Source organism: Rhincodon typus, chromosome 5 (assembly GCF_021869965.1).
Source record: "Rhincodon typus isolate 14 chromosome 5, sRhiTyp1.1, whole genome shotgun sequence".
Taxonomy (NCBI): domain Eukaryota; kingdom Metazoa; phylum Chordata; class Chondrichthyes; order Orectolobiformes; family Rhincodontidae; genus Rhincodon; species Rhincodon typus.
The window spans coordinates 88,264,754-88,280,651 of NC_063336.1; the positions used below are offsets into that span (position 1 = coordinate 88,264,754).

Here is a 15,898-nt window from a genome sequence, read left to right on the forward strand (position 1 = left end):
GTGGTTTGTATTGCAGTGGAAGCTTAGAAACCAGCCATGGTTGAACCCTCAAGTGCACTGAGCTGGCCATAACTTCCAATCTGGCAAGAATCATAGAGTCATAGAACTATACAGTCATACAGCACGGAAACGGATCCTTTGGTCCAACCAGTCCCCCCATGCCGACCAAGTTTCCCATACTAAATCAGTTCCACCTGCCTGCGATTGTTCCATATCCCTCTAAACATTTCAAATGGCTTGATTTCACACTGTAGGGATTCTATGATTCTATTATTCACGTATTTCTGCAAATGTCTTTTAAAGGTTGTAACTGTACTCACATTCATCACTTCCTCTGGAGGTTCATTCCACACACAAGCCACTCCTTATATAATAATCCTTCATCTCTTTTTATAATCTTTTCCCTCTCATGTTAAAAATATGCCCCTTTGTCTTGAAGTCCTCCACCTGAGGTAAACAACACCTGCTGTTCACCTTATCCATAGCCTCATGATTTTATAAACTTCTATAAGGTCACCCATCAACCTCCTATGCTGCAGTGAAAAAAATGTCCCAACCTATCCAGGGTGTCCTGCTAACCCAATCCTTCCATTCTCAGCCCATCCTGGTAAATCTCTTCTGAACCCTCTCCAACTCAATAATATCATTCCTACAAACAGAGCGAGCAGAACTGCACACAGTACTCCAGAAGAGGTCTCACCAACATCCTATGCAACCTAGTCTAAACTTTGATACTGGAAGGTCTGAGTATGATCTCTAGTTATCCTCATCTAAATTTAAAATTCTAGTCTTTGACCCACTATTCTCTCTCTCAACCTAATGTATAATTCAATCATATTATGGCCACTGCTGCTTCAGGTTGTCCCACCTATGAACTCATTAACCAATCCTAATTTGTCATACATTACCTTGTTTGGTTTAGCCTGGTCTTTGGTTGAATCCAGAATGTGTAATTAAAATTAGCACCGTAGTAACATGGGTAGTTCAAGTGAAAAGATACCATTAGCACTGGAATAACATGGTTAACTCTCAACTCACTGTAAGGTATCATTAGTGCTGGAAGTAACACAGTCAGCTCAAGTACCAATGTCAGATATCACTAGGACTGGGGTAACACAGTTAACTCTAGTGTCCAGGTAGGTTGCCACTAGTACCAGAGTAATACATTCATGCGAATGCACGATGCAACTTGTACTGGAGTAATACTGTTAATGTTACTGCCAAAGTAAGGTATAACTATGCAGTAACATCGTGAACTCTACTGCAAATGTATGATACCACTAATACTGGTAGGACATGCTCACTTGTGATAGTGGAGGAACGGGACATCACAGATGAGTCAAGAGCAGAGCCAGGATGACAACTAATGGGGAATCTGTCTCCAGCAATCCTGTCTGAATAGAGACAGCATCATCACAATACTGACAGATTCTTATTTATATTTGTGAAAAATTGTTTCATTGTAGGTGTTCTGTCAAATTGATCAATAACGCGTTCAAGCATTTTCTTCTCTGAAATATTAGATGAACTAAAAAAGAATTTGAATTTATTTGTTCAATCACTGTGGCTACTGTCACTAATGGTGTAACCTGTCTAATTCACTTGAAGTTTGATGTGTGAATAAATAGAGAATTCCCTGCCCAAGTATCAGCCATGCACTATCGTCAATGAATATTTCTCTGTGTTTACTGTGCAGAAAGACATGAAGACTTGGGAACTTAGGGAAGTTAGTGGCGATATCTTGGGGACAGTCCACATCACAGTAGAGTAGGTGTTGGAAGTAGTAGAATGTATGAAGGTGGATGACTCTGCTGGTCCTGATCAGGTGTGTCCAAGACCCCTGCAAGAGGCTAGGGAAGAAATTGCGGAACCACTGGCTGATATATTTATATTATCGTTTGCCACAGGTGAGGTCCTGGAAGACTGGAGGGTAATGAATGTTGTGCCCTTACTCAAGAAGGGCCGCAAAGAAAAACTACTCATGTTACTACGGTACTAATTTTAATTACACATTGTGGATTCAACCATAGAAGAGGCTAAACCAGACGATGTATTGTACAACAAATTAGGATTAGTTAATGAATTCATAGGCAGGGCCTGAAGCAGCAGAGGCCATAATGTGATTGAATTAGACATTAGGTTGTGGGTCAAAGACTAGAATTTTAAATTTAAATGCGGATAACTAGAAATCATATTCAGATATTCCAGTATCAAAGTTTAGACTAGGTTGTATAGACCAGTCAGCTTAACATCTGTCGTCGGCAAGTTACTTGAGTAGATTCTGAGGGAAAAGATATATATGCATTTAGAAAGACAGGGTTTGATTAGAAGTAGTCAGCATGGCTCTGTGCGTGGGAGATCATGCCTCACAAATTTGATGGTGTATTTGTATATTTGATGAAGTGACCAGGAAGGTTGACGAGAGTAGGGCGGTAGACATGGTCTATATGGATTTCAGTAAGGCCTTTGGTAAGGTTCCACATGGTAGGCTGCTCTGGAAGGTTGGATCGCATGGAATCCAGGGAGAGCTGGCAAATTGGATACACATTTGGCTTTATGGTAGGAAGCAGAGAGTAACAGTAGAAGGATGCTTGTTGGACTGGAGAGCTGTGACTAGCGGTGTGCCTCAGGGATCGGTGCTGGGAACATTGCTGTTTGTTATCTATAATCAATGATTTGAATGAGAATGTACAAGACATGATTAGTATGTTTGTGGATGGCGCTAAAATAGGCAGCATCGTGGACAGTGAAGAAGGTTATCAGAAATTACAGCAGGATCTTGATCAGCTGGGGAAGTGGGCCGAGAAATGGCAAATGGAGTTTAATATAGATAAGTGTGAGGTGTTGCATTTTGGAAAGTCAAATCAAGGTAAGAATTTCATGGTGAATGGTGAGGCCTTAAGGAGTGTATTGAAACAGAGGGATCTTTCTGTGCAGTTGCACGCTTCTCTGAAAGTGGAGTCACAGGTAGATAAGGCAGTGAACATAAGAACATAAGAACTAGGAGCAGGAGTAGGCCATCTGGCCCCTTGGGCCTGCCCCGCCATTTAATAAGATCATGGCTGATCTTTTTGAGACTCAGCTCCACTTACCCGCCCACTCACCATAACTCTTAATTCCTTTACTGTTCAAAAATTTATCTAGCCTTGCCTTAAAAACATTCAGCAAGGTAGCTTCAACCGCTTCACTGGGCCGGGAATTCCACAGATTCACAACCCTTTGGGTGAAGACGTTCCTCCTGACCTCAGTCCTACATCTGCTTCCCTTTATTTTGAGGCGATGCCCTCTAGTCCTAGTTTCACCTGCTAGTGGAAACAACCTCCCTGCCTCCACCTTATCTATTTCCTTCATAATCTTATATGTTTCTATAAGATCTCCCCTCATTCTTCTGAATTCCAATGAGTATAATCCCAGTCTACTCAGTCTCTCCTCATAATCCAACGCTTTCAACTCTGGAATCACCGAGTGAATCTCCTCTGCACCCCCTCCAGTGCTGGTATATCTCTTCTCAAGTAAGGAGACCAAAACTGCACACAGTACTCCAGGTGTGGCCTCACCAGGTCCCTATACAGCTGCAGCATAGTCTCCCTGTGTTTAAACTCCATCCCTCTAGCAATGGCAGACAAAATTCCATTTGCCTTTTTAATTACCTGCTGCACCTGCAATCCTACTTTTAGCGATTCATGCACAAGAACACCCAAGTCCCCCTGCAGAGCAGCGTGCTACAATTTCTTATCATTTAAAACATAGCCCATTTTGCTGTTATTCCTACCAAAATGGATGACCTCACATTATCAACATTGTACTCCATCTGCCAGACCTTTTCCCACTCACTTAGACTGTCTATATCCCTCTGCAGACTTTCAGTGTCTTCTGCACACTTTGCTCTACCACTCATCTTAGTGTCATCTGCAAATTTTGACACACCACACTTAGTCCCCAACTCCAAATCATCTAAGTAAATTCTAAACAATTGCGGTCCCAACACTGATCCCTGAGGCACACCACTAGCCACTGACCACCAACCAGAAAAACACCCATTTACCCCTACTCTTTGCTTTCTACTCGTCAACCAATCCTCTATCCATGCCAATACATTACCTGTAATACCATGCAACTTTATCTTACGTAGCAGCCTTTGGTGTGGCACCTTGTCAAATGCCTTCTGGAAATCCAGATACACCACATCCACAGGTTCCCCATTGTCCACCATGCAAGTAATGTCCTCAAAGAATACCACCAAATTAGTTAAACATGACCTACCCTTCATGAACCCATGCTGGGTGTTCCCAATGGGGCAATTCTTATGTGAAGAAGGCGCTTGGCACACTGGCCTCCATCAGTCAGAGCATTAAGCTCAGAAGTTGGAGAGTTATGTTGCAGTTGTACAGGATGTTGGTGAGGCCGCATGTGGAGTATTGTGTTCGGTTTTCGTCACCTTGCTATAGGAAGGATGTGATTAAACTGGAAGGAGTGCAGAAGAAATTTACAACAATGTTGCCAGGACTCGAGGGACTGAGTTATAGGGAGAAGTTGGACAGGCTAGGGCTTTTTTCTTTAGAGTGTAGGAGACTGAGCGGGGATCTTATAGAAGAGTATAAGATCATGAGAGGCATAGATAGGGTGAATGTATTCAGTCTTTTCCCCAGTGCTGGGGAATTGAGGACTGGAGAGCATCGGATTAAGGTGAGAGGGGAAAGAATAAATGGGAACCTGAGGGGCAACATTTTTACACAGAGGATGGTATGCATATGGAATGAGCTGCCAGTGGAAGTGGTTGAGGTGGGTACATTAACAACATTTGAAAGGCATTTGGATGAATACATGGATAGGAAAGGTTTAGAAGGATATGGGCCTAGTGCATGGAACTGGGGTTAGTGTGGATGGACATTTTGTTTGGCATGGACCCATTTGGGCTGAAGGGCCTGTCTCTGTGCTGTAAGACTCTATGTCTCTCATCAAACACTTTCAGCTTGGACACAATTCAGAACGGACCAACAAATAATTCTGCTTGTAAAAGGGAGTTACTACCCAATTCTCAGTTATTGATGAGTTGTTGTAATCTGTTTGTTGTGAATCATTACAAGTATTCTCCCTGTCCTACCTGCTTGTTCAATAATGTGATACGTTTTCTTTTTGACTGTGTCACAGCTTTGATAGATGTTGCAACCAACTCATGAGCCTCTTGCTCTCGTTTTCCATGTTTCTTTAATCTGATAATCTAAGTGTTGTTATAATGTGCAAGTTTGTGTGCAAGGATTTTAGTTTAGTTCAGTGAAAGCTGGGTGTTTTGGACCATCCTGTCATTTACTTCCAACATAGGGCAGTAATATAAATGTGTGGCTAGATTTCCCACGTGATGGCTTCAAAAACAATTTTATCTCACATTGCTATATTGATATTTGCATGGAATTGGATAAAATGGTCTCAACCCGTTTCTCCATATATATTTAAATTAGATCCATAAGAACATAATGGAAAGGAACATGTATATGCCATCCTGCCCTTTGAGACTGTTCAGCCATTCAAAATGATCATGACAGATCTTGGGATTCAACTCCCCTTTCTTACATGTTACCTATTTCCCTGGGGTTGCCTGAGAAACCAAAGATTTACCTCTCTCAGCCAATGTTAGAACATCCACAAAGTTGCGGAATAAAAACTTGCATAGATTGTCAATCCTTCAATGAAGAATTTTTCATCCGCTTGCTAAATTATTGCTCCCGTAACTGAGAATGTGTTCATATATTCTTGATTGTCAGTGGGAATACCTCTCAGTATTTATCTATCAAGCCCCTTTGTAAGTTTGAATGTTTCATTCCTATTTTACTTCTCATTCTTCTAACCTACAGGGGCTAGATGCCAAGTTAACTCCTCCTTTCCAGTATCCAAAGTATTTCACATTTGCTAACTTTCTGTGTTTCATGTACAGGTCTCTCTGAAAACTTACAAGTTTCATGCCTTTAAAGCAAATATTCAAAATATCTGTTGTTATCACTAAAATGAATAACCGCAAATTTCACTGCTTAAAACCTCAACTGCAAGATTGTTGTCTAACCAATTAACTTGTCATAGTGTCGATGCAGCTTCTCTAAGTTCTACTTGCAGCTTACATTTCCACCCAGTTTAGTATTGTCAACTGACTCTCTGACTGCTTTTAAAGTAGTCTATAAGTCGCAGAGGCCAAGGCACTGATTCTTGTAGCAAACAACTGGTTATGGCCTACCAACGTAAAAATGCTCCATTTATTCTTGATTTCCCTTCCCCACATGGGGAAATTTGATTTCAGTCAATATTTGGAATTAAAGAAAGCTAACCTGATAGTGATCCTGTCCATACCCAACCCTCTATACATGTTAATAATAATACATGTTACCCTCAACTCAGTAAGCCCTAATTTTACATCCTTTAGGTTCAACAGATGATAGGAATTTGTTTAATTTCCTTACTCTTAAAAGGCACTAGGCTACTCCTTATTTTTGGTATAAAACATTTACAGTAAAAACAGATGAAAAATGTTTGTTCAATCTCTGTGCCACTTGATCATATCCATAATAAATTGCATTGTATTTTTTTTTACAAAGGGACTGATGTATACTTTAGCTGCTCTCTCCCTCTTGATATCTATTTGAAGGCCAAGACGATCAGCTATTATATTCATGGCCAGTTTACTCTCATTTACCATTTTTATAATTTTATAAAAATTATTAAATTGGCCTCTACTCAATCCTCCATTGAGCTTAATTCATTGCAACATGAAGAGAACCTCATGCTACACTTAGTGGTGGTGATGATATACTGGCAATATAATTAGATTTGAAATCCATAACCTCTGGATCCTGTTCTGAAGATATGAGTCATAATCCCACCATGGCAGGTGGGGAAATTTGAATTCAATAATCATTTTAAAAAGCTGACCCACAGGTGACCATGTAACAAATATCATTCTTTTATTTAAAAAATGCATCGACTTCCCTGATCCTGCTTAGAAAAGGAAATCTTCCATCATTATTGGCTATGGCCTATATTTCGTTCCACACTGAGGGCGAAATGGTGATCTCTGAAATGTTCTCTGGTCAACCTGAAGTGGGAATACTTGCTGGCCTAGTTAGAAATATCCACATCTGTTGAATGAATAAAATCATTGCTCATATCTCCTTGGGTAAGACATAGATGGATCTTACTTCCTGAGATTTTTGATTTTCAATGGAATGTATCCTTGTTGAACATTTTGAATTGATACTTTAAATGTTTCTTATTGTTTATTTGCAACAATATCTTTTAGGTAGTGGTATTTATAAGCTCTCCTTTCTGTTTCTCACAGTGAACATGATAATAATTGTAATTCTCTCCCAAGGAAAGTGTGGTCTTTCCAAGTGGATCCCTGTCTACATGGTGGCCATGGCAACAGCAAATCTACTGCATTTGATCAAAAATATAATGGTTTATTATATTTTCAGTTGTCATTTTCTACATTCATTCCTGTCTCACACTTCTGTGTGTACTTTCATTTTGTATATGACTGTTTGGTTCACTGTGTCTTTCACATTAGACTGTTTCATAATTATCTGCCACCAGAGCTTTAAAGCAAAACACCGCACCAAAGGAGCAGTATCTATGGTTATAACAATGTTCTCTATCCTGATCTTCACAGAGAATATTACTGATTGGTTTGCAGATAAATATGAACATGCCGTTAACAAAATGTGGTAGTGCTCTCAGGGACGTTTGGTGGTTTTTTCCATCAACTTTTGGTGTAGTGTCCGTTTGATTTCACAGCATTTAGTGTGATTGGCTCCCATTCACCTTAATTATTTTGTTAAATTCTTTGACAGTGAGATATGTTAACTCGGCTTTCTTCCTGTACACGTGCTGCCAAGCCTACTGAGCCTCTCCTGCGATCTCTACTTTTTTGTCTTTTGTCCCTCATCAGATTGTAATGAAACTCGATGATCTTTTCTTGGGTAAAATGATGTAGGTGGTCATCTCTGTTATAACTTGTGAATTGCTTCACATGTAACAAATTTCATCTATACATATGAATAAGTTTTGATTATGGACCAAATTTACTTTCTAAAATTAAAGAACCCCTATAACTTGCCTTAACAACATTGTGGCCACCAGTGAGATTCCAGTTTTCATGACTTAAAAGGTTGTTGAACTTAACATTTAAACTTAATTCAGACAAATACCAATTAACTGGAGAAAACAGAACAGATTGTACTGTTCAGGAGGGGTAAAGAAAGACTAAATAAATTAAATCCCTTGTTTTGCTCGCTTTCACCAGCCAATGGTTGAGTCACCAAGTTGAGCTGGCCATAACTTCAAATCTAGCAAGAATCACAGAGTCAGAGAGTCACTGAGCATGGAAACAGATCCTTTGGTCCAACCAGTCCATGCCAACCAAATTTCCCAAGTAGTAGCCCTCCTCGTAACACAAAATTTCCATTCCCAACAACATCCTTTAAATCTCTTCTGTAACCTGTCCATCTTAATAATATCCTTCCTGCAACAGGGCAACCAAGACTAGACACAGTTGCCAGAAGAGGACTAACCAATATCCTGTACAACCTCAACATAATATCCCAACTCCCATACTCAAAGGTCTGAGTATGATGTCTAGTTATTCTTATTTAAGTTTAAAATGCCAGTCTTGTACTCACTACTCTTTCTCTCAAAATAATGTAAAATTCAATCATTTTATGGCCACTGATGCTTCAGATTATCCCACCTATGGAGTCATTAATGAATCCTAATTTGGGCTAAAATACTAGGTCTGGTTTAGCCTGTTCTTTGATTGAATCCAGAATGTGGAAGTAGAACTTACCCTGCATTAGCACAATTAATTCTAGTGTAAATGTAAGGTACCTTTAGTACTGGAGTAACATGGTTAACTCTCATGTTGTTGTAGGGTTTCATTTGGACTGGAAGTAATATGGTCAGCTCTGGTATCGATGTAGGGTATCACTCAGACTTGAGTAACAGTTAACTCTGGTGTCAAGGCGGGTTGTGACTTGTACCTGAGTAACACGGTCGTGCCAATACAAGATTTAACTTTTTCTGGAGTAACACATTTAATGTTACTACAGTAACATAGTGACCTCCAGTGAAAATATATGATACTACTAATACTGGTAGAACATGCTCACTTGTGGGAGCCGAGGAATGGGATATTACAGATGAGTCAAGAGCAGAGTGAGGATGATAGCGATTGGGAATCTGACTCCAGCAATCCTGTATGAATAGAGAATGTACCACCACAATACTGACAGGTTCCAATTGAAATTTGTGACAAATTGTTTCAATGTATGTGTTCCATCAAATTGCTAAATAGTATTTTCAAACATTTTTCTTCTGAAATATTAGAAAAGCACAAAGAGAATTTGAACTTATTTGTTCAAACACTGTAGCTAATGTCACCAATGATGTAACTTGTCTGATCCACTGGAGGATTGATGTGTGAATAAGTAGAGAATTCCCTGCCCATGTATCAGCCATGCACTAATCAAACACTTTCAGCTTGAATACAGTTCAGAATGGAGCAACAAATTATTCTGCTTGTAAAAGAGAGTTACTACCCAATTCTCTCAGTTGTCGGTATCCCTGGTGAGTTGTTGTAATCTGCATGTTGTGAATCATGCAAAGATTCTCCTTGTTCTACCTGCTTGTTCAATCATGTGATGTGTTTTTGGCGTGATTGTATCATAACTTTTACAATTGTTGGAACCAGCTCATGAACCTCTTGCTGTTGTTTTCCATGTTTCTTTAACCTGGTAAATCTAAATGATGTTATAATGTGCAAGTTTGTGTGCAAGGATTTTAGTATAGTTTAGTACGTGCTAGGAGTTTTGGATCATCCTGTCATTTAGTGCTAACATAGGGATGTAAAATAAACGTGTGGATAGATTTCCCACATGATGGCTACAATAAGAATTTTTCTTAAACTGCTATGTTGAATTTGCATAGAATCAGGTAAAATGCTCTCAATCTGTATCTCCATATATATTTAAGTTAGATTAATAAGAACACAGGAGATAGGAGCAGGAATCTGCCAGACTGCCCTTTGACCCTGTTCAGCCATTCAAAACGACCATGTCTAATCTTGGGATTCAACTCCACTTTCCCACCCATTCCTAGAATCCCTGGATTGCCTGAGGAACCAAATATCTATCTCTCTCTGCCAGTGATAGAACATCCACAAGCTTGTGGAATAAAAACTTCCATAGATTGTCAATACTTTGATGAAGAAATTTTTCATCTGGTTCCTAAATTATTGGCCCTGTAACTGAGACATTCCTAAGTTGTTATTTGCATAGAATCAGGTAAAATGCTCTCAACCTGTATCTCTATATATATCTCAGTTAGACTAATGAGAAAACAAGAGACAGAATCAGGAATACACCATTATGCCTGATGACCTTGTTCAGCCATTCCAAATGATCATGACTGATATTGGGATTCAACTTCAGTTTCTCACCCATTTATAGAATCCTTAGATTACCTGAGAAGCCAAATATCTATCTCTCTCAGCCAATAATAGAACATCCACAATCTTGTGGAATAAAAACTACCACACATTGTCAATCCTTTGATGAAGAATTTTTCATCTTGTTCCCAAATTATTGCCCCCGTATCTGAGACTGTCTTCATATATTCGAGTTTGCCCAGTCAGTGGGAATGCCTTTCTGCATTTATCTATTGAGCCCCTTCAGAAGCTTTGAATATTTCATGAGACAACCTCTCATTCTTTGAAACATTAATGGATATAGTCCAAAATTATGCTACCTTTCTTGTATCCACAGTATTTCACTTTTGCTAACTGTCTGTGTTTCTTGTCCACGTGCACACAGGTCTCTCTAAAAAGTTGCAAGTTTGGTGCCTTTTAAACAAATATTCAGAATTTGTATTGTTAAGACTAAGGTCAATAACCACAAACCTCCCTGCTAAATACTCCAACTGCCAAGTAGTTATCGACTGAATTAACTTGTCTGTGTCTCTATTCAGATTCTTTGAGCTCTCTTTGCAGCTTATGTTTCCAACCAGTTTTGTATTGCTGACAAATGTGGATGAATTATTCTCTGACTCTCTTTTATGTAGTCTGTCAATCACTGAGACCAGCACTCCACTTGTCATGGCCTGCCAATGTAAAAATGCTTCATTTTTTCTTACTTTACCTTCCCCAGATGGGGAAATTTGAATTCAATAAATATCTGGAATTAAAGAAAAGGCGAACCAGTGTTTAAAGTATTACCATTGATTCAGCAAGCCCTACTTTTAAATAAAAACTGAAAGAACTGCGGATGCTGTAAATCAGGAACAAAAACACAAGTTTCTGGAAAAGCTTTGCATTTCTGGCAGCATCTGCAGAGAAAAAAATCAGGATTAATGCTTCAGGTCTGGTGACCCTTCCTCAGAACTGGCCCTAATTTAACTTACTTAAGTCTGTTCAGATGATAATAGTTTGTTTAATTTCCTTACTTTTAATAGGCACTAGGCTATTTCTTATTTTTGATATGAAATGTTTACTGTAAAGAGAGACACAAAAGGTTGTTCAATATTTCTGCCATTTGCTGATATCCATGATAATTTGAATGCTGCTTTCTTATGAAGGGACGAATGTACAATTTAATTGCTCTGTTTCTTGTGATATCCCGTTGAAGGTCATGATCATCTGTTATTATGTTCATAGCCAATTTAAACTCATATTGCTGGATTGTCCATCTTTATCAGCTTTTGGTGGCCACCAGCTAGATTCTGAAAGATTCCTAATCCTCCATTCTTCTTTAATTCATTGCAACCTGCCTCACAGCACCAGGGACCCGGGTTCGATTCCAGCCTCGGGTGGCTGTCTGTGTGGAGTTTGCACATTCTCCCCGGTGTCTGTGTGGGTTTCCTCCGGGTGCTCCGGTTTCCTCCCACAGTCCAAAGATGTGCAGGTTAGTTGGATTGGCCATGCTAAATTGCCTGTTGTGTTCAGGGATGTGTAAATTAGGAGGGTTATAGGGGGACGGGTCTGGGTGGGATGCTCCAAGGGTCGGTGTGGACTTGTTGGGCTGAAGGGCCCGTTTGCACACTGTAGGGATTCTATGATTCTATTTTAATACTAACATAACCTCATGCTATGCTTAATGGTGGTGATGGTGTACTGGCGATATGATTAGATTAGAAATCCAAAATCTCAAACTATAGTTCTGGGGACATGGGTCTGCATCCCACCACGGCAGATGGAGAAGCTTTAATTCAATAAACCTCTAGTATTTTAAAAATGTGAACCTAATAGTTACCATGTAATCAATGTCATTTTAAAAAAACGTCATAATCTGGTCTGGCAGACATTTGACTCCACACCCGCAGCAAAATGCTGAACTCTGAAATGTTCTCTGGTCAGTCTGAAATGGGGAATACTTGCTGGTGTAGTTGGAATGGAATAGTTTCAATGGAATGTATTCTTGTTGTTTCTTATTGTTTAATTCAAACAATATCTTTTAGATCATGGTGCTTGTTATCTCTCCTTTCTCTTTCTTACAGTGAACCTAATAACAATTGTAATTCTCTCACGAGGGCAGTGTGGTCTTTCAAAGTGCATCTCTGTCTACATGGTGGCTATGGCAACAGCAAACCTATTGGTTTTGACCATTAATATAATGGTGTATTATATTTTCAGTTATCATTTTCCACATTCACTCCTGTCTCACACTCCTGTGTGTACTTTCATTTTGTATATGACTGTTGTCAGCCTTGATTTAACAATTTGGTTCACTGTGTCCTTCACATTTGACCGTTTTATAATTATGTGCCACCAGAGATTTAAAGCAACATACTGCACCAAGAGAACAGCGTCAATGGTTATAACAATGTTCTCTATCCTGATATTTGTAAAGAATATTACTGTTTGGTTTGCATATGAACATGAAAATGTAATTAACAAAACGCAGTGGGGCTGTCGGGGAAGTTTGGCATTTTTTTCCTCAACCTTTGGTGTTGTGTCTGTCTGGTTTCATAGCATTTGGCAAGTTTGGCTCCCATTCGCTTTAATCATTTTGTTAAATTCTTTGACAGTGAGATGTGTTCTAGTGGCCACTAGAGCCCGTAGATCTCTCCGGGGACACACACATGAGAATGAGAGAGATTCAGAGATAGAGAGCAGAAGGAAATCCATCATTTTACTCTTCACTATATCGGGCAGTTTCATATTGCTATGGCTGACAGCAAATGTAAGCTTTGTTACGACAAAAGTAACAAACACAACTTACTATCGAGGAGACCGTACATCACCTGTGTACATCGCCACTGAGTCTGGAGCGATGATAAAACATTTGAATTCCTGCACAAACACATGTATTTATGCAGCTACTCAGAAAAATTTCAGGGAAGAGTTTAAGAAGGTTCTGAAATTTCCCTGGGCATTGATTGAAAGATTTTTGAAAAATGAGCAACTTCAATTGAGACCTTGTTTGAGAGACTAGATTTCCATTTCAGCTCCTGCTTGCTGAGGCTCAATTTTCCTTCTTTGGCCATTTTAAGTTGCCTTCTGAAACAATCCAGAGGTGTATGATTATATTTGGTCTTTAGTTATGGATTTATAAGTCACAACCTTCTTAATAACAATAACGCTGCTTATGATTCATGGAATTCTATTGAGATGCTTCAATGTGTGGTTTCTGCCTCTCCTCAACTTTGTGTTGTCCAAGCTCCATCCTTCTTCCTAGAATGCTATCTGGTGTCAAAGACCATCCCATGTCCTTGAATGCATGCCAACAGGAATCAATCAGTAAAAATAATCTTAGCTGTAATTGGAAAAGAATTTATTGTGTATGCTGGAGTCCCATTGTGAAGTCTAGTAGATGATGTGAACAGTATGCAGTATCCATCAGCCTTGCTGGTTCCTGCCCTCCGAGATCTCTGTGTTTTCATTCACATTCCTCTGGACTGGAGAGAGTGTTCTGAAGTTAAAGGGAACCCGATCTTATTTTTATGCAACCATGCAACTTTGGCTTTTTTTCATGGATGTGTAGTCTACACATCCAACTGACATCACAGTTACACCTTTCAGAATTTGTCTCTGTACGAGGAATTCTGGTTATGATGCAGTTATTGCTTAGGCAAATCTTTATCCCCTTCCCTAGAGTTATTTTTGATATTTACCAAACAAGACTAAGTTGCCATTCTCTTTGACTTTCTCAAATACTGAAACTGTTAAAGGAACTGAATGCCAGAAGATTGTTTATTGTATCATTTTGATAACGTCTACTAATTTTTCATTACTTTTACTTTAATTCTTCCAAAATTTTATTTTTGGACTGAAGACAACAGTTTGTTTTAAAAGGAAAACAGAGCAAACAACTTTAGCTTATTTGTGAGTCCAGACCTGGAAGTAAATTGCATTTTGGTTCCTGATCTAAAAGCTCTGCAGATGCTTCATCACTGGCGAAGAGCATTATGATTAAACAGATAGCAGGCTTTGGTTGTTAATGAGATCAGTAATTGGGAATTGGTTCCAACAAGTCTGGAAAAGATCTTTTGCTCAAGCAGATGGCAGACGTTGAATGACAAGTTGGACCTCATGAAGGAAACCCTCAGTTTGTTAGAGAGTGGTCAGAAATAAAAACAGTAATTGTTGGCAAATCTCAGCATGTCTGCCAGCCTCTGTGGGAAGAAAATGAAGTTAACATTTCAAGTCTGGTGACACTTCACCAGGACATCACTTTGTTTTATTTCAGGCAGTGGTCAGAGTTTAAATTGAGTTTTGGACTGGGTTTTCTGTCCAAGAAATAATCTGGCTGTTGACGCTACAGCGTGAAGATTTGAAAGCTCCCTGTCTAACCTCCCATGAGCATCTCTTGGGAGTTCAGAGATACAAAACTAACTTAGAAGTATTACTACCATTATCTGAGCAAACTGTAAATGTGACCCTGATTGATATCTTCTGAAAATCAACCAAGCAAGTATAGTCTATGCCTGTGGAGTAATGCAGTGTGTAAACCATTGAACTTATCTGGCTGGTTTTATTCTTTCCTTTTATTTATCCCTTAACAGTGATTATTTATTTGTCTTTTGTGTAAATAGGGCTGAAAACAAAGGCAGTATTATTTGAATCTTTATCCCATTCCCTAAAACTGTTGTTGACATTTCCAAGACCAAGTTACCATTCTCTTTAACTTGCTTAATGACTGAAACTGCTAAAGGAACTGAATGCCAAGAGATTAACTTTTTGTATCACATTAAAAATGTTAGAGCCCTCTAACATAGACCAATTGGTCTATGTTATCTAATTTTGCTCTGCTAACTTTACAGTGTGGTGAAGAAATTGTGAAGACTTTTGATTAAGCTACAGTCCTGGGGTCAAGAATAGATTATTCACAGAGTCAGGGATTGATTATTCAAGAAATCTGGTTTGGAACCATTGCAGTCAACTTTGAGCATCCTGGAAGGTTTTAATTTTACTTTGCTGTGAATGCAGAGGTAGAAAGGCTGGTTTGGTTCGGCTGTCAATCTCCATTTTATGCACGAGTAGAGGGGCTCATTGTCAGGTTATCAATGGGTCACTAAGCACTGTCCAGGGGTCACTGAGAAGCAGTTCCAGGGTCCCGGTTTAGTTGAACAGAAAGAGGGGCAGACTCTGTCTTGGAGTCTAGAGGAGCTGACAGATTGGGAAGCAGAGTTTCTGGAATGTGTTTGTCAGTAACTGTGTGGGGGAGGCAGTATTGCTCAGAAGAAGCTTGAGACATGGACATTTGAGCGCACTGAGAGAATGGGCATTGAAAAATCCCATAAGCAGTTATAGCTTCTTACAGCTGAGGAAGCTATAGCTCAGGTATAAACCAAGCATTTGTTTCATCTAGCTGCAGGGGAAAAGCTGGACTCTTCCCTGTGAATAAGGTCTGGAATGTAATTTACA

General features: G+C 39.3%; 1 protein-coding gene across 1 annotated transcript; it reads left to right on the plus strand.

The window, feature by feature from the left end:
- The first annotated feature begins 1,792 nt into the window (after positions 1 to 1,792).
- On the plus strand, positions 1,793 to 13,466 carry LOC125483156 (probable G-protein coupled receptor 139). The gene is made up of 2 exons (XM_048597095.1): positions 1,793 to 1,907; positions 12,529 to 13,466. Exons 1-2 carry the CDS (start codon positions 1,793 to 1,795, stop codon positions 13,464 to 13,466), a joined length of 1,053 nt encoding a protein of 350 aa, XP_048453052.1.
- Positions 13,467 to 15,898: the final 2,432 nt, after the last annotated feature.